General features: G+C 33.5%; 1 protein-coding gene across 2 annotated transcripts in view; it reads left to right on the top strand.

The window, feature by feature from the left end:
- The window catches only part of LOC111036734 (filamin-A), a 126,668-nt gene that overhangs the window by 44,303 nt on the left and 62,757 nt on the right, over positions 1-19,608 (top strand). For both annotated transcript variants that reach the window (XM_022318868.1, XM_022318869.1), the window contains exons 3-13: positions 12,646-12,796; positions 13,877-13,986; positions 14,079-14,176; positions 14,254-14,381; positions 15,336-15,474; positions 15,542-15,782; positions 15,856-16,056; positions 16,140-16,277; positions 17,565-17,822; positions 18,819-19,009; positions 19,079-19,186. In XM_022318868.1, the coding sequence (XP_022174560.1) occupies positions 12,646-12,796; positions 13,877-13,986; positions 14,079-14,176; positions 14,254-14,381; positions 15,336-15,474; positions 15,542-15,782; positions 15,856-16,056; positions 16,140-16,277; positions 17,565-17,822; positions 18,819-19,009; positions 19,079-19,186 (1,763 nt within the window). The remainder of the gene's footprint in view (positions 1-12,645; positions 12,797-13,876; positions 13,987-14,078; positions 14,177-14,253; positions 14,382-15,335; positions 15,475-15,541; positions 15,783-15,855; positions 16,057-16,139; positions 16,278-17,564; positions 17,823-18,818; positions 19,010-19,078; positions 19,187-19,608) is intronic.

Here is a 19,608-nt window from a genome sequence, read left to right as displayed (position 1 = left end):
GGTCTTGACTACGAATAACCCCCTCCCTCCCCCCGACCGCATACTTTCTTAAAAAAAATCTTTATGCTACAAGCCCACGAAATATACATAATAATATTAACAGTATTGTTAGTATTTAATTTTTCAATAAAAAGGGGCATCCTGCCCGCGAGCTGGACCGCGACAGTAGTCATAAGGCTTCATGTAATAAAAAAAACAATAATTTTTACTGATTTTTTATTTTTTATTAACTTTTATAAATTATTATAATATTATATTTTGGGCTAATCGCGGTTACTCTGTGGTTATTCAACGATACCGCGTCAGCAAAAAGTTCTTTCCAAGCACATATTATCTTCCGATTGTTGCCATTGCCGCGTGACGTCGGTCGTCGTGGAATGCGTACGGGTCTGCAGAAATAATAATAATAATAATAATAATAATGTGCACAGTCGGTACGCATGTATATATATATGACACGAGCTGAAATAAATAGAATTTCACTCTACCAATATACGAATATAATAAAAGTCCTAAATATCACGTTCTTCGTGAAACACGCGTGCATTTAAAATACAATTTATTGTGATAATAGTATCGCTTATTATAAGCGGCTTATGACTAGTATAGGGCCCGGAACTTGATGACCTAAATAGGTATAGGTACATATTTTTACAGTAAATTCTATTCTATCAATGAATATCCTACAGAAAAATATGTTTTGGACAAATATTGATTTTTATGAACAATTTCGGAAATTAGTATGTTAAACTGCGTTACTCATTAGTTAAAAAAAAAACAGGAAAAAACGATTTGGTCATTCCAAACGCGTCTACCGTGTTCGTACTAGGTAGTACGTAGTTCGTGGTGTCTATAAAAAGAAATGTAACAATAATTCTCTTAAAAATGCATCACGATGGCTGAATAATATCAAAAGATTACCGTAAAGCATAAAATTCCATAAAAACGCAAAATAAAAATTGCACCATATTAGATCTTACATTCCACGAATCTAAGTTATGTAGAAACTAGCCACTTAGGTATTAGAGGAAAAAATGTAATTAGTGATTTAAAACATACGCCTGCGAGTTTCGGATCTTATTTATAACTCGTGATGAATACGTTTGTTAAAATAATTTACTACTCAAAGACCTACCCGCGACCGAGTGTAACGACTCGGCTGCCTATAAAGTGATAATATGCGCGTAAAAATTCATATTTGTGACAATCATATATTATTATAGATATTTTGTGTATTATGTAATTTTTAATATTATTCGGTTCGTTTGAAACCAAGGCACACATAGGTATCGTTCTTGTAGGTTTTTATGGTTTTTTTTTTTCGATATCCTTTCACTGCAGCTACTGACGCACTATTATACGTTCCTTTGTCCATGAAACAAAACACGCGGGTTATCTGCAGCTCGATGGGCTACATCGAAAAATACAGAAAATAACAAAGAATTTAATGCTAGTGACAATTATTATGATATAAATGTTTTGTATAATTTTGTTACAGATACCTACTCTAATCATTCTGCTCGTGCGAAATCATGACACACACGCTGCGTTCTTAAATGTTTTATGGTTTTTTTTTCGATATCCTTGCACTGCTACAGGCGTTACTATTAAGTTCTTTTGTCCATAAAATAAAATACGCGGGTTATCAGATTAGTAGTGACTATACCGAAAAATACACACACAAATACTGAATTTTATGGTAAAAAGAAAACATTTTCATGTTAATTTTGGTGGCAATGATTCCGATTATAAATCATTATTATTTGAGAGTGATTGCCTAAGTGACGGCAGGTACTTCTAATGATTATGGTCTTATAAATTTAAAACCAAAGATTCAAGCCAATGTAATTTTTTTTCAAAACATACGTCACAATATATGGTTTAATATGCAACTAAATTTATCGTTTAAGAAAACACAGCTTTTACTAGTGCGATATGTTTATTGTAACCTCTGCATCGACACAGAGTGTGGACAAGAAATCGAAAAATTACCCTTTTTGCGTATTACGTTCCACAGTAATAATTGTATCCTAGACTGCACGTTTTCCGGTTACCCAACGGTTACCGATTCGACGCGGTTTTCGAGCATAGGTTGGGTTATGGTTAGGTTACACACGCGGCGCCAAACCATTACACCGCGGGTGAGTGTAACAAAACATAATGAGTTAAACGACGAACGTAAAATCTGACTCGAATCTTTCGGACGATTTCCGTCGTACGACAAACGTGTCCGGGACGAAATAAAAAAGTAAAATACGGAGTCGACCGATATAATATTATTGCCGGCACATTGTCGCGGGATACGGTTTCTGGTTCGGAAATAATAGAGAACGAGACGAGGCCCGAATATGAAGAAAAAGACGAAGAAGACGACGACGAAGGAGTAGTAGACGGAAAAAATGAAAAACCTGTTATCCGCAGCGCGTTCGTACCCCTTGGGCAATTTTTTACATCCTCGCCGTCGAGAGTGGTCAGACGAGAATTATCTCATTTAAAACATCCAGACGTTCCTCTTCCAGCTATGTTATATTGTATTATAAAGGTACCTCTATTAACACGACTGTATTTTATTCGCAAACGGAACTACTATTTCATTTTCGTTATTTGGCGTAACCGCATGTTTGACGAAAACATTAATCATATCGACGAGACGACGTTAATAATATCGTATTATGTGTATGTGCATGTAGGTACCTATGCAGTCGTATCGCGATCGAGTTAATTACTTATGACCCGTGAAACGGCGTTGGGCATTTTTTTGCTTTTTTTTTTTAAATGTCAGACGATATACCTATAATAATATTATGCCCGATGAGCGAACTGAAATAATACAATCTTTTCTTTTGACGATATAATAATAACGGTCTTAGACCGTCCAACGTACCTACAAGAAATACGATGCATTATGTTTTCAAATAATTGGTAGATTCAACACGCTATACAACTTGTTTTTGAGTGTATTTTGTGCGCCTTTATTATTGTTAGGCATCAACGAAAATGTTGAAATTAACACGTTCTATTCGCTTGGGAGATCGGTGTTAAGGTTGAACTGTTATACATTTTATTATTATTATTAATGATTTCAGTTTTAACATTTTAATGTTTATCTATAGGTGCCGAATGATTGTTGGAACGACTCAGTTATCGAGTAAATAGTAATAAGTATAGTGACAACAGTGTTTGAACATTTCAAACGTTAATATTTATTATGATTTATGATAACAATTATAATTTTTAATTGGAAATAATCAAATTTCCTGCTTCGTGATTTCAATATCAGAACCTTTTATTATTAATGATATTACGAATTATTATAAATTTGCCGAGGGCGTTCTAAAATAATTAATAATGTAATGCAATATTAAATCTTAATTAGGTGCTATAATAAACATTTCTTTTTAATAGAATTTGGAACCGTCCCACGGCTCTTTGATGTGTATAATAGACAATACTCGTAAATATATCACCGATTCGTGAGCTGTACATACTATGTGTAGAGAGACACGTTTGGCAATTGTAATTGAAACAACAGATTATTGCAAATTAAATAAAATAACTTCTACCGTTACAAAACTGTGCAAATTTGATGTATCTTATTCATTAAAAATTCGCCGTAGCCTTAACCCGCAATCTTTGACTTCCGGGTTTTATTGTCTTATTGTACAACATAATATAATTTTAAACTTAACAGAGCTTCTAAAAATAAATGCATACTAATGTTGATTATAATGAATGATATTTCATCAACAATCGTTATTAATTCCTGAGGTTTTAAATACACTCAATTTATTATATTATACCCAAATTTCGTTCTAAAAAGAAAGAGTTCAATTATTTTTATATGACTCGTTAATGTTTTCCCTTTTAGAAATACAACTTGGCATATAACAGTTAATTAATTTTAAATATAATTTATGAACTTTATGCTTAAGTAATATATTATTATCAAGTATTATTTACATCATTTGGATCGGCAAAATGCCATTGAAATGTTAAGGTAATCATATTGGGTTACGTTTTACGTAACAAAACTTATTATGTTGACTTAATTATTTTGGTATTTCATGCAATATGACTATTATTACTATAAGGTCTCTTGGGACTAATTCAAGGTTCAAGTCAAAATTGTTAGGTGTATTTTTTTCACATGTATAATAATAATAACTAAAAGTATGTCAAATGAAAAGTACATTTTTAAAATAATTGCCATCGTTGGACTGAATTTAATACATAAAAAAAAATTAATTGGAACCTTTAGTCAATATTCAAATAAAAAAATGCAGTAAATTCGAAAAAAAAAATGTAAATTTTTGTGAATATTACATTTGAATATAATTAAGTTGTGAGATTTTTAAACGATTATTGTAAAAAAAAAAAAACAAAACAAACAATTCAATCAAGTGACAATAAAAACAATTTAAAAATTAAACTCATTTACTATAAAATATAGTATATACTAACAGATTATTTGTTCGGATGTGTAAGGGTGGACACTTTTACTCATTATTAACAATAAGCTGCAGGTTTATGCTCAAAAATTCAGTGACTGCCTACATTTTGCCCTGAAATGAGTATAAGTACTTTTAAATGAAAATAAAGTAAATGCATTGATAAATAATAAGTGATAGTACTTTTATTATAATATTATGTTGTAAGTATTTTAATTATTAAGGGTGTTGAGGAAAACATCTCAAGACCTAACCACTTCGATCCGGGCTCCCCCGTTAATACTCACCAAATAAAGTGGTTTTAGTGGTTATTGTAGAAAGAATATTTATCGAATTTCCCGAAAGACATGGTAACACGGTCAAGAGAATATAATATTATAAGCAATCGCTTGGCATTAACCAAATCTTGGCCTATATGTACATTGTTGGGCTGTAAGTAATTTAATATTATAATTAAACAATTTCAATGGGACTATGTCTTTATTTTTAATGGCAGTCCGATGCGCACAACCTAGTGACTGGAAGTCGTGTATTGTTTTAATGGAAAATAACTATGCACTTAAATCAGTTAATCGCAATGCCACGGTTGACGAAACTGAGTTTAATATTTCCTGAAAACGACGACCGTCCACACAATAATACAAATATACCCATAAGTCTCCGCCAAAATAATAATTACGTTCGTAATCACAAGACCGAACACAACTAAAATATGAATGGTCATTAGGTACCTATTGATAAACGAAGTAATAGCAATTTCGCGTTTAAACATGCAACTAAAAATTGATTGTCGAGAGAAAAATATGATTATATTATATCCTTGTCTGGGGACTGATTGCATATCGGCAGTTCTGCAAGTGGGTGAAACGCTGCGGGTTAGGCACCATTGGACCTACATAATGTTATAGGTATATCTGGTAATGTGAATGCTTCTCTTAGTATTTTTTAATTCGTTCAAGCTGGCTTACATGGCTGAAATAGATTTGAATGCTTATACTGTTAGCGAATAATTAAATATTTTTAATATTTTCATCGATTGAACAAAATCTTCGATTTTACTATAATATATTTAGTTAGTACTTTATGTACAATTAACAACGAAAACTAAAAAAAAAAAACGCTCTATATAACATATTCATATTACAGCCAAGTTTCGATGGTTCAAATTTTTTTCTTAAAATAATTTATCGAAAAAAAAACTTCAATGATTATAATTGGGTACTTATAGTATCATCATTACCATCATTTTATTTAATATATTACTATAATGATTTCTCAGTTTACGTGAGCATTAAACATCTAGTCAACTAGCTTAACAAAAAAAAAAAAAAAAAATACCGGTATACATATAATATATTATATTATATTTTCCCGGGACTTTTTGGTCCAACGCGATTATACTGGTATATGACGTATTATTATTATTATTATTATTTCATGAGGTATCAGGCGTATAGTGCAAGACATTGTGCATTACATCACGCTGCAGTTAGCGTATTGTTGCGACCCGGCAGAACATACAAATTATTATTACTATATTGTTTTACCGTGGGCAGGCAGAGGCGAATTGTAATAGTTTGCCTGCGCCGCAGTTGCTACGATCGTACAGATTCATATATTATGCACGAAACATGGGCAGTGCCTGCCCATAGTTTTACATTATTTTCGTTTGTTGATGCACCGCTGCTGCTGCTGCTGCTGCAGTGCCATTAGTCACCGGATTCTTTTCGGTGACTACACCGGAACAACAATAATATATTGTACACACACACACACACACACACACACACACACACACACACACGCGCGCGCGCGCGCGCTGCACGTTTTGTGTACATTATTATTATTATTATGTACCAGCCGAGTACGCGTATGGTTGTCGTCCGAACGACCACAATGATATTATAATATATATACATATGAGGTGTTATTACTGTTTGAGGTCCGAAAGCCAAACCCAGAGTACTGTGTAGTGGGTACAAAAAAAAAAAAAAAAATACGTACCTACAACTGCTATAGGTAAACGCGATATCGTAAAATCATATTATTATAATTTATTATTATTAGGTATTCATTTGAGGCACGGATTTAAATGCCCCTTTCAGAAGTACGCTCGTGAACTAAAAAAATGCATTCTCAAAAAAAGGAATTTATTACCAATGGGTAAAGTCTAAAGAAACGTTTTCCGGAATTCACCTGCTAGGACTTCTTCGGAATTCGAGATAAATCATCGTTTTATTTAAAAACCCGATTACCGTATAGGTCGCATTAGTGAGTACGGTGTGCGTACACATGTGTGTATTATATTTTAATTTTTTCCTCGATATTTCAAGAAATAGCTAGGTTAAAAAATGACCTAAAAATAAATAATGCCCTAGAAACCTTTAAAAATACAATCAAACATCAGAAACCTAGAAAAATACGAAAAACTCTGTTGTTAGCATTTAGCGTGTACTTGAAACACATTCGAATCTTGGAAAGCATCGTGTCAAGCATTAAAAAAAAAGACTCAAATTCGTCGAAATTTAAGTGCGTACCTATGTAATGTGTGCAAAAATATTTTTAAAAAACTAGTCAGTTACGCCACACATTCAATTTCAATTATTAGAACTTACCTCATACATTTGCCGAGCTCGCATCAGTTGTAACGCATATTTACTAACGATCAAATTAACAATTAGACAATTATTAATTATAATATTCCTGATTTTTGCATATTTTATATCAACTAAAATATTACTAATTTATACGAAAAGTACTTAGGTACCTATAAATTGCAAACGTACTTTATCTACATTTTAAATTTTCTTTCGACCTCTTTCTTTTCTTCTCTCTGTCACTTAAAATTAACTTGATTTACGAATAAAATACATTAGAATAAGTTTGAAAACAAAAAATTATTAATTATTTTAGTAGTGTAACTGAAATTTTAAAAATGTTCAAAATATATTTTTAGATGAGGCACAAATCACAATTTTTGTTAGATTTTTGTCTGATTTACTCTTTAAAAACTAAATTTATACTTGACTCTATAGTTAAAATGTTTGAATCGACTTAATTCTGACTAAACGAGTATACATAAGTACTAGGAATTCGGTTGGTTACTATTTTTTTTTCCACTGCGATAACTAAGATTTTTTTGTATTTTTTGTATTTTTTTTGATATCGCTGACATTACCGAACCGTCCACATTTCGCGGTACAACCGAGGAATGCAGCCGGACCAAAAATAAAGATACCTCTGAGATATCGCGTAGGAACCCAAGTGTACAGTGGAAGATGTACCTATTTTTATTGCCCGAAATCAGCCGCTGAAGATTTAAATGTTCGTCGAATTTTAAATTTATTGTTATGAAGCTTAAACGAAATGCGTTAAAAAAAAAAAAAAAAATGTCAAACGATGCAAACATAGGTACCCAGGTATGACGCCGTCGAACCCGTTGTCGTACGAGGTTAGCTGCTACTGTACCCGTAGTTTCATGTTACATATCATGATGCCTAATTGGATGTGAAAACGAAAGCGCGGGCGGATATTATTTCTGGAACTAAAAATTATAATACATAATAATTTGCATATATCTATAGGTATATATCTTATTACTGGACCTCGGACGTAACACCGCCACAGCGGACTTCAGTGTCAGCGTATCGATCATCCGGCAACTTGTTGCACCTTTAAACTCATAATACCTGTTGCTCACAATAACGTTTCGCGGAATACCCACATAAAATACGATATACACGGACGTCGCGACGATGATGACTCGTTCAGCAGTTGTTAAAAAAATTATATATTCTGTACCTATGTCGGGAGCGAGTAATTGCATTTTTTACGATTTCTTGCATATTATGCTCGTTAATATACATGGCCCTTCTAGTCTCTTGCGGTAGGTATTTCATTTTGTTTATCTCACATATGATTTATACCTCTCATTTATCACGACTGCTTCAACCCACCGCTTCTGTCTTAATTTTAGCTGGGTTTCATAGATATTATGCTCGATTCCAATTATTCTCCCGTTTCTCGTCCAGTAATAAATAATATATTCCTATATATATATATGTACACACACAAGTACATATTATTATTATAGTAGTATTGTATATGCAGCTAGTACAAAGCCTGAATCGCCGCACACACAATCGTATTCTTCCGCATTGGGGACATGCCGTTCACCGGTGTCCGGTTTAATAATTATATTGTCCACCCGTTGTCGTCTAAACTCTAAGACACAAGCGTATCTATTCCAACACGGTTCGCCTTATGGACATTTAAGAAATACGTTTTTCAAGTCTAGACCACTCAAAAAATACACGAATCGCAGTGGCTCGAGAGTTATTACTTGAGCAATAGTTTTCAAGTATAATATTGATCCAGAAAAACTTTACCGACAAACTGCAGCACCGCAATCTTAAGCCCTCAAACTTGTACGCCTACAGCACGTTTATGGAGTGCGAAATGCGCGCAGAGAGAGACTTGGGCCACTATAGTGTAGCATTACAACATGCGTCTGCTGCAGCAGGTGTCGGAGAAACGGATCACCCGGTAGGTCTGGTATGGGTCCGGTTATAGGTACCTATAGAATATTAATGTACAATACAATGTTCGCGTATGGTTTCGTTGTTTTACATATTAATATATTTATAATATACTTTAACGTGCGTAATATCTGTATATATGTATGTATGTATGTATGTATGTATGTATGTATGTATATCGTACGTGGTAAAAAATTACGAGCTGCCTGCAGTACACGCAAACACAATCGCGCGTTACGCTTTATGCACCAGATACCAGAGCATCGAATTCTCTACCGTATACCCGGTACCGGTAGGTATATGTATATTTAATTTGTCTGACCCACACCGAACCGTCACATCGAACCGATTATGATGTCATGCCGCTGTTGCCGTTGTTCCGTCGGTAGGTAAATATATGTTTTCGAACAATTATTACTATAGGTACCTTCTGCCTTCTACCTTTTGACACTGTTATTATATCGCAGATTAAATTCACGGCGTGTCTAAAACAACGTTCGGTCGTATCTAAGAATGCAAAAATATCATACAAATATTTATTAAATGTTTACCTGAGATTGGTAATTCGCCGTCGTTTCGAAAATCAACGATAATATACACGAACATAACACCTATTAATAAAGTATAGACCTATTTTTATAAAATATCTAAACAACTCTAGAGAGGTTCAGGGAAAAATTACCTATGATAAACTGCCATCGGATAGTTGGGGGTCACATTATCATCATAGTATAATTAAATTGTATTATTTATATAATATGTAATATGACGAATGTTATCCTGCTCTCAATATAGGAGGGAAACCTCAAAACCTACTCACACTGCCAACTATTTTTTTTTTAAATTGTGACACTGGAAACAGTGAATTTATTTTTTAAATTAAAGACATTACGCAAGTACTTAAATATTAAATGATATTAATTTTGCATTCGATTTATCCTCAAAACTTTATGTTAAATAACAAGACTGATATCATGTGTCATTGCAATATCGTCAATACTTGAACACTAATTATTTATTTTAAAATTTAAATAAAATCTGCATATTTCGCATAGGACTGCATGTTAGGCCAATCATTGGTTTCAACTTTTTTATTTTACGTTTTGTTCTCTTATTAAATAATAATATTAAGGCTGTTGATAAAGTGACTTTATAAGGTGTAACTGTTATGCCTGTAAAAATAACGACCCAATTATTTATGATTTGGCCATATTTATTGAAATTCTGTTAGTTTTGCAAAATAATATCTGTTTTTTGGGTTATCACTTCCTCGGTACCACGTATAGTGACGTCTATGATAATACGATAAGGTGTAGTTAGGTCTCTTGTACTCCTAGTGTCCATATATGTATAGGATTGGTATAGATACGATTTAAATGGAAAACAAACTTTTGATAGTTACATAATATAAATTGCAATAAATGGATTTTTTTGAAGAATAAATTATGTTTTATGAATTACGAGGCATTCATTTAGAGAATCTTACAATATGTATACTTATGTGTCAAATGTCATCAGCTAACGGTTTTTTTATAGTAATAGTTATACCAACGCTGCTATCACATGAAACACAAAATAAAATAAATTATAAACTTAGCTGTTGTTTTTTTTTTTTCAAGTTAATACTGGACTTGTGCGGACGACTAACAGTTTATTTTTTGTTCCTATATAGAGAGTATAGATAATATAAATTCGTATTAAAATTATTTTGTACAGTCTTCAATCGTGTTGTTTTGTCAATTTCTTCAAATCAGAAATAATTATACTATTTTCCATCGCTGTTGATATTTTATACCTTCTACCAACAATACAATACTGGTATCGCGTACACCAATATTATAATTACGGGCACAGTAGGGGCGCTGCAGTTGCGTAGGTACAGCGTAGACCGTCTATGTTATTAACATTATAAGGTCTATCAACGAAAATGACTTTCGGTATTGCATTATTGTCATATTTTACGCGCAGAACACGAATATTATTTATCACTGTCCGCACAATTGACTGTTGCACGATGCCGAGTGTGTTCGGTACATCCAAGCCTGTGTGAGTTGAACGGTAAAATTAAGTTGATTTGAGAGTTTTTTAAATTTAATTTTCATCAACTTCGCTTTTGAGTTAACAGGTTTTTATTGTTTTTAAGCAACGACGAGTTACTTTTAATCAAACCATAGCCACGTCAATTTATAAATAATCAAACAATAAATATAATACAATTATTATTGACGGTGCGCGTTGCATAAAAATTTACTTTTTATTATTTTAAACCATATTAGGTACTGGCTATGTATATATTATATATATATATGTATAAAAAAAAATACAAATAAATAGCTTGACACAAGTTGATAAGGTATTAATTATACATTGTCCGTGTAACTTTGAATTCAACTGAGTCAAAAATAAATCAGGACGACTATTGTATTTAAACTTTTTTTAATGTCTTATATCGAACTATCAACTATTGATTTGACTCGGCTACAAATTATCATTAACTTGCCCACACTTGGGTATGTTACCATATAGGTATTAAGGAATCACCGATAAGTCGCGTGTCGATGCCGTCAATCGTACAGAACATATTATTGCACAAAAAAAATAATATCAAATTATTATTATTATTATTATTATTATTACCATTGCCATTAAATATGTTTTACGGTATTAAAGCGTGATCGTGTGTTTGACATAATATCAAATTTTTATACCATATGCGTTTATTGCTATATAAAAAACGAAATGACGGTGTGCTAGCACGGACTCGTGCACATTTTTTACACCCAATATTATTACCTATTTTTATTTCCTTAACCGTAAAGTCATTTAATGACGATTTTAATAACGTTACCCATATTATTATGCACGGTGGGTCTTAAACGGGAAATTCAAGTTCACCGACGATGTAACTAAAATCGTATGCATAATAATATGACACATAAATTACTCATAACGCGGTGATTTATAGGTGATTATTGTTAATCTCATTAAGTTATTTGGTATGTAGACTTAAATTTTTTCTAAAAAAATTGTTGTTGGTAAAAAAATTTACCGTAAGATTATCATATTATGTTGACGTTGAAATATTTGTTCGCTTGTCACATCATTGTTTTAATATTATGACACTCGCTGTTGGGAATTTTTTTTCTGCATTGATGACGTTAAATCTGTAAGACAAACAAAAATTGTGTTTTATTTTGAAAACTATTTCCAACACATATAGTAATTTTCGAACTAATCGTAGAAATTTGACAAAAATATTATTAATGATATAAATATAATATTCATCGTAATGTCGATTTAAAAAAAACAAAGATAATTGGTTATAATAAGTTTTCTAAAAAATTCTCACCTGAAAAACGTCACAAGTCTGATACACAAAGCAACAGGCAATTGCTAAAAATTCTCAATTACAACATTTTTAAAGAATTTAAAATTAGCATGTAGTTTGATTTAAAAATATTGAATAACCTATCCACGAAATGTTTGTACATTAAATCATTTTTTTAGAAAACATTTAGAACATGACTTCCAATAAATGACATTTTATAAACAAATAATATTTATATTATAAATTATAAGTCGCTTAAAAAATTATTGTTTAAAATAATGAAATAATTTGTTTGGTCTGATAATAATATTATTTTCTAACTATTTTACAGATTCTTCCGATATTGTTGATTGTAAATTGAAATTGATTTTGGGATTAATATGGACGTTGATTTTACATTACTCTATATCGATGCCAATGTGGGATGGCGAATTTGGTGGCGAGCAAGTACCAAACGAAAAAGGAGCGACACCGAAACAAAGGTAATTCGCAGTTGAATATAATAAATTCAAGACATATTATTTATATTGACTTAAGAAAAAACGTTTGTGTGTTTTTTAAAACAAAAATAATCAATGTTTTCCCCAACACACCTTTCTTATTATTTGCTCATCAAAGTTTGAATCGCGTGTGTCAAAGTATTCTCTTTGGAAACATTAATTGCCGGTTATTGCCCTTGTTGCGTTTTTGGCTTTCGGATGTATAGACACTATATAATTGTTCTTTTCCGTCGCATTTCGTTCCATTTTTATCGACTCCCGCCGAAAATAATATAGTTAAAAGTACAGTAAAAAAAAAAAAAAAAACAAGAAATCAAAATAATCACAGTTTTATAATTGGGAAGAAAGAAACGGAAATGTACCTATAGACATTTACGTGTGTCGAAGTGCACAATATATTATGCCACGACTGCAGCAGTTGTAGAGTTAAGGGCGCAGACGGTGTGGAATGTTAAGTAGGTAGGTTAGGTTAGTACACCCGACGGACAATAACGGTCGAAGGGTGTCGTGTTGGGCACCAGATGAAAGGATTAAATCATTGTTGTCTGCAACGGCTAAATAATATTATAGAAACTCAAACCCTGTTATCGGTTTTTTGTACGCTTTAAATGTCAAAAAAACACACTCACGCACACACACACACACACACACACACACACGCCGGACAAAACGAAATGAATAAAAAAATCAACCGATTTAATGCGTTTTCCGTGTAAGACGCGTGAGGTACCCGCGGGACACGGTAATACCTGCAGGGGCACTGCAGCTGAGATTAAATCTAACAAAAGATCAAAAACATAATGCATTACGACGGTAATACGGATTTTCGTTTTGTTCGGGCCGTACTCACCTACAGTGGCGCCGAACTCATGTGTCATGTCGCTTCTCCGCGACTGCGAAGTTGCGGTTGGTGGGCGGGTGGGTGGTTGGGTGAAAAATTTTAGATTTCGCTTCACAACAAATTTTAGAGTTTGGCGCCGCCACTGCCTATATACCCGTAATAACTAATGTTGTCGACGGTGAAAAATTATATTTTGACGCCGGATTCTGCGTGTCGTTTAGATTGCTGAACTGGATCCAGAGTAAGGTTCCGGACATACCGATTTCGAATTTCACTACAGACTGGAACGACGGAAAGGCCGTCGGCGCTTTGGTCGACGCCGTGGCTCCGGGTAATTTATCGCAAGACCTGCGACGTCGTTGTTTCGCCAACGAAATACTCAACGGCCCTTTGAATTGTAATAACCGTGATTTGTACTTGTAGGCTTATGTCCGGATTGGCAGGACTGGAAATCCGACAACGCACTTAAAAACGCATCGGAAGCCATGGGCTTGGCTGACGATTGGCTTAACATCAAACAAGTAACACTAATATTGTCTCGATTGCGTTCGCACGGACGTGACAACAATCGTTAATCGTTTATAAACTATGTTTGCAGCTCATCAAACCCGAAGAATTGGTCAGTCCCAACATGGACGAGCAATCCATGATGACCTATTTGTCTCAGTACCCGAACGCAAAGTTGAAACAAGGAGCTCCGGTTAGATCGAAAACCAACCCGAGCCGGTATGTACAATAATATAATATTATATTTTGAAAACTGAGCATCTAGCTCAACACCAGTCTCGTTAGAGATATTTTTTTCTAAAGTATTCAAATATTTATTTTGAAAAGTATATGCATTTTAAATACGGATTTTAATACTCAGTAAAAAAAAAGTTTTTCAGTACAAACTCAAATACTTTAAAAAAGTCTTTTAAGATACTTTCAAATAGTTTCAAATTTTTCACAAACATATTCTTTACTTTATGAATTAATTGAACAGATTTTCATGTTCTTATGTTAGTTGTATAAAGTATTTTACACCAAATCGTTAAGTGGGACTCCGGTCTTTCGGTCGAGTATAATAAATTAACAGTAAAAAATATCAAAATACATATTTTCAATTTTTATTTTCATTTTACTTAATTAAAACTGTAATAGAAAAAATATGAGTTAAAGAAAAAGCATTTAAAAATTTGTAGGTATTTGGTTTTAAATACAGTTTCTTAAGTATTTAAAACACTTATTTATGTAGGTACTTAAAAAAATGTGAATACAGTTACTACTTTCAAGCAAGCATGGGTAAATTATAGATCATTTTTAGGTAACTGGTTAAGTTGATAAAAAAACATTTAAAAAATTTTAAAGTCAATAGTTATCTTAATTTTTTTTTTATACACAAATAATAAAAAGTAAATGTTTGTACTGTATGCATCATCAATTTTATTATACTTATTATTATTTATTTACTAATTAACTTAACTCGGATTAACTTAGTTAAAAATTAAGTGAATGAAAATTAAATTCAAAAAAGCCAAGTTAAAAAGTTAAAGTTAAGATAACTTTAACTTTTCACCTTGTTCAGGCCCAGACTTGCTTACTAGACTACACAGAAGGTTCTGACAAAATATTAGTGTAATAATAATACTAATAATATACTACACTAATAACTAATAACGGTTTCTGTGCTTCGTTTAGCGTTCGCGTTTATGGTCCCGGAATCGAACCCTCTGGACCGGCGGTGGGAGCCAAAACAAATTTCACCGTGGAAACGTTTTCCGCCGGCAAAGGCACAGTCAACGTGTCTGTGGAAAACCCCAAAGGAAAAGCGGAACCGGTAAGCACCTCACTGACGAAGTGAGATTCTTCATGATCAAATGGTTTTTTTATTTTTAAATTTTAAGGTTGATCTGGTTTTCAACAACGACCGAAGTCAAACTTACACGGCCACGTACAAACCGGTGGTCGAAGGACCGCATAAGGTGCACGTGAACTTTTCCGGTGTCCCGACTCCGAAATCTCCGTATCACGTCAACGTGGATGCGTCGGCTGGCGATCCAAGCAAAGTGAATGTCTTCGGGCCTGGTATACAGCCCGAAGGCGTGTTCACGAACAGACCAACTTATTTCGAAATCCATACGAAAGGTACGCAATTATTTTGCTCTCATTGTTTTCTATAATATAGACCGTTTAAATCTGAGTATTTTTTTTTTATAAGACGCCGGAAAAGGCGTTCCCGAGGTGATCATTCTCGATCCTGCTGGCCGAGAGAACACGATACCGGTGAAACTCAAGAAAGAACCTAACGGAGTGTACATATGCGATTACACGCCGGTGGTCCAGGGAGTGCACTCTGTCAACGTCTTCTTCGCAAATCAACCTGTGCCGCTGAGTCCATTCGCTGTCGGCATCTCGAATGGTACGGCATACCAAATGGAGAGATATTGTTGTTTTTTTTTTTAAATTTAATTCAAACACGAGTGTGACATTTTTTTCGTACAGCATCTGACGCCAAACGCGTGAGAGCTTTCGGACGAGGTATACAACCGCACGGCCTAAGAGTCCAAGATGAAGCCAAGTTCAAAATTGTCACCGAGGGAGCAGGCGAAGGCGTTCCCGATGTGAACGTAATTGGACCGGGTAAAAAATTCTAATCAGTGTTAATGTTACGACGGTCCCCGTGATCGGATATAGTCCACGTAGCTCGGTCAGATCGACCCAGATTTTATGCATACATTATTAGCCGGAAAATAAACGTTAATATACATATATAATTACCTATTAAATACTATGGCTTGGAATTTTTTAACAAAACAAATGGTTAGACAATTTTTATAAGTCGCCAAAAATGCTTATGAAATATAAGAAATATACTGTGAAACTATAAAAAAAAAAAATATATTTTTATATAAGTGTATATTAAAAACGCAGTTACTACCAAATAGTATGGTAGGTAGCTACAACATTTCCGTCAACTCAGCACATCGGGTTCCTAAGTGTTTTTATACATTTAAAAAGATTTTTCTACGACAATTTATGTCATGATGCCATATTAATTTATTAAAATAAAATAAATAGTAAATATATGTTTTTAACCAAATAATTTTAGATGTTAAAAAATTGATTTTGTTGTGATAAACAAAGCGTTAGAAAAAATCGGTTGAAAAATTAATGTATCTGTACCCAACCCAAAAGCATATTTATGTTAAAGTGGATAATTAATTACAATGAAAGATAAAAATATGCCTACATGATGATTATAATAATAATACATTTATTTAAAATGTCTTCTGCAGCCAATAAATTAATAGTTACCCAGACATTAATTCATAAAAAAAATATATATTTTTATATATAAATGCGTCGGAAATACATTGTTAATAAAACACACACAATGTAAATTATAATAGTACGTTAAAGTAATATCAATTTATTTATTATTAACAACACATAAATTATTTATTCGTTGATAATAATGATCGAAAACATTAAAAACATAGTCGAGTGTTATAAATTGTCCATGCTTTCGGGTTACAGACGTACCATTCTTTATTTACTTATTTATAGTATGATTAGTGTAAGGACGAAGGGTCCGTGATATCCACAATCAGATATTGAAACTCTCAGTAAAATATATTATGATTCAATGTTATTTTTAAAAAAAATAATATAAAAAGCACATTTCATCATTCCCAAAGAGCAAGTTGTGAATCTCGGAATTCCCCCTGGCTCATATTGTGGCAAAAAAAATAATCAAAACGATTTTGTGTTTAAACCGCACCGGCTAATGTTGGACTTTACCCGCGTACGGAAATTTCCTCCGTAACATAAGCAATATATCTTTTTCTCATTGTTATTACAATAAAATTAGACGGGGAAGATTGTGGTTAATAATAATAGTATACTAAATGATTTATTTTCGCGTAGGCGGAGTCAAAGAACCCGTAAACATGAAGAAACTCGACGCGCACACGTATGAAGCTACGTACTATCCGAGGAAAGTCGGCCGCCACGTGGTGATGGTGACGTTCGGAGGGGTGGAAATCCCTAAAGCCCCTTTCGAAGTGCACGTCAACCCGTTCAAGGAGACTTTGATTCGTGCTTACGGACCTGGACTTACCGGAGGCGTAGTTTCGCACCCAGCGATGTTCACTGTCGAGACCAACGGAGAAACCGGTTCACTAGGCGAGTAAAAACCAGCAAAGCAACTGGTGGTGCTCAGACGGCCCTCTCGCGAATTCTAAGTGTATTATTTTTGACTGAAGTTTGGCACGTGCCATTGTGGTTTTGATGCTTATCAGAATCAGCTAACGTTTCATACAACGTTTAACGAAATCATCCATAGGCACCGTCAACACAATTACTATTTACTTTCGAGTAGTTGATCTTCGGGTTTACTTCTTGATTATTTTAATTAATATTTACAATAATATAAATTCAAAAAAATATATATGAAAACTTAAGTAAACAACAAACCAGGATCACCTTTTTCGTAACTATAAGAGAAAACCGTTCACAACGTCAAAGCCAAACTTCCAGTAACCGGCTATTGAGCAGAATGTCACTTTTGCTTCGCTCATTAACCGAGGTTTTCGTGGATGATGAACTTGGACGGCACCACATTTTATGACAGTCAAATAACCAGACATTTTTTGCTCTACCTACTCTTTTAACTTCTAGAAAAACCTTGCTAACCCTTCACAGATGTTTTAAATATTACCTAAATAACACGTGACAAAAAGTACAGGGCACAAATCTTTTAAGTTATATTGTACCTAATTTGGTTATCAATCATTAGCGGTTAAAATGATTTCGGCTTATTTCTTTTTATAAAACGTCAATTTTTTTAATTTTGCCGATTACGCACACCTATACATATATTTCTTAAAATTTCCCATTCGTGCGAGTTGAGTGCCCCACATTACCTATTATTTATTAACGGGTTAAAGTTAAATTCATAATATATATTTCTTGATTGATATATCATAAAATAACAATAAAATATCAGTCATTATTCGAAATCGGAATATTATTGTCCCGAACAAATAAAAAGCACCGGGAGGAACTTGATCTCGTTATTATGTATAAGCTAAACGCCTAGTAATTTATATTTTTTACATCAATTTCGAGCACAATCGTATCAATATATTTCGTTTGTGATGTAAACCGTAACTTTTACAGGATTCAGTATCGAAGGACCGTCAAAGGCGAAAATCGATTGCCAGGACAACGGCGACGGATCGGCGGACGTCAGGTACTACCCAATGGCACCGGGAGAGTACGCCGTGCATATATTATGCGATAACGAGGACATACCTAAGTCGCCCTACATGGCCAACGTTGTACCCAGTACTGATTTCTATCCCGACAAGGTACAAGGATATCATATTATAGATGATTATGTGCTTACGGCTGACGTGTGGGTAATGTTGTGTGTATAGGTGAACTGTTACGGTAATGGACTGCAACCGAATGGCGTCATACAAGGAAAACCAGCTGAATTCGTGGTGGACACGAAAAAGGCCGGAGTAGCTCCACTTGACGTGAAGGTAACTTCAGAAGGATAAAAATCCTTGCCCGCCTTGTCGTCTTTTTACATTTTAATAATAATAATATATGCTCCACGAGGTGTGCCGTGACGATGTTTTCGTTTTGGTTTCCTTCTATTATTTGGTCTGTCGTTAGAATCATCTTATTACTAGCAACCGGCTAGCCCACGTTTTTGACCAATTCGTTTGTCGTTTACTTTTGTACCAAATAATCAAAATCGAATTAATAGATCGATTAATATAAACTTCACTTATAAGTGATAAAATGAAAGCTGATTGAGACTATTAATTCATTACCGGGCTCTCGGTCCTGTTCCAAGAATATTACCTTATTGCACAAAGCAGATAATTTTTAGCACAAACAACTGTTTATTGTTTTTATTTTATAACATTGTAGGATGGAATTATTAAACTGTAGTATG

Source organism: Myzus persicae, unplaced genomic scaffold (assembly GCF_001856785.1).
Source record: "Myzus persicae strain clone G006 unplaced genomic scaffold, MPER_G0061.0, whole genome shotgun sequence".
Classification (NCBI taxonomy): Eukaryota; Metazoa; Arthropoda; class Insecta; order Hemiptera; family Aphididae; genus Myzus; species Myzus persicae.
This window is presented reverse-complemented; position numbering and strand designations above follow the sequence as displayed.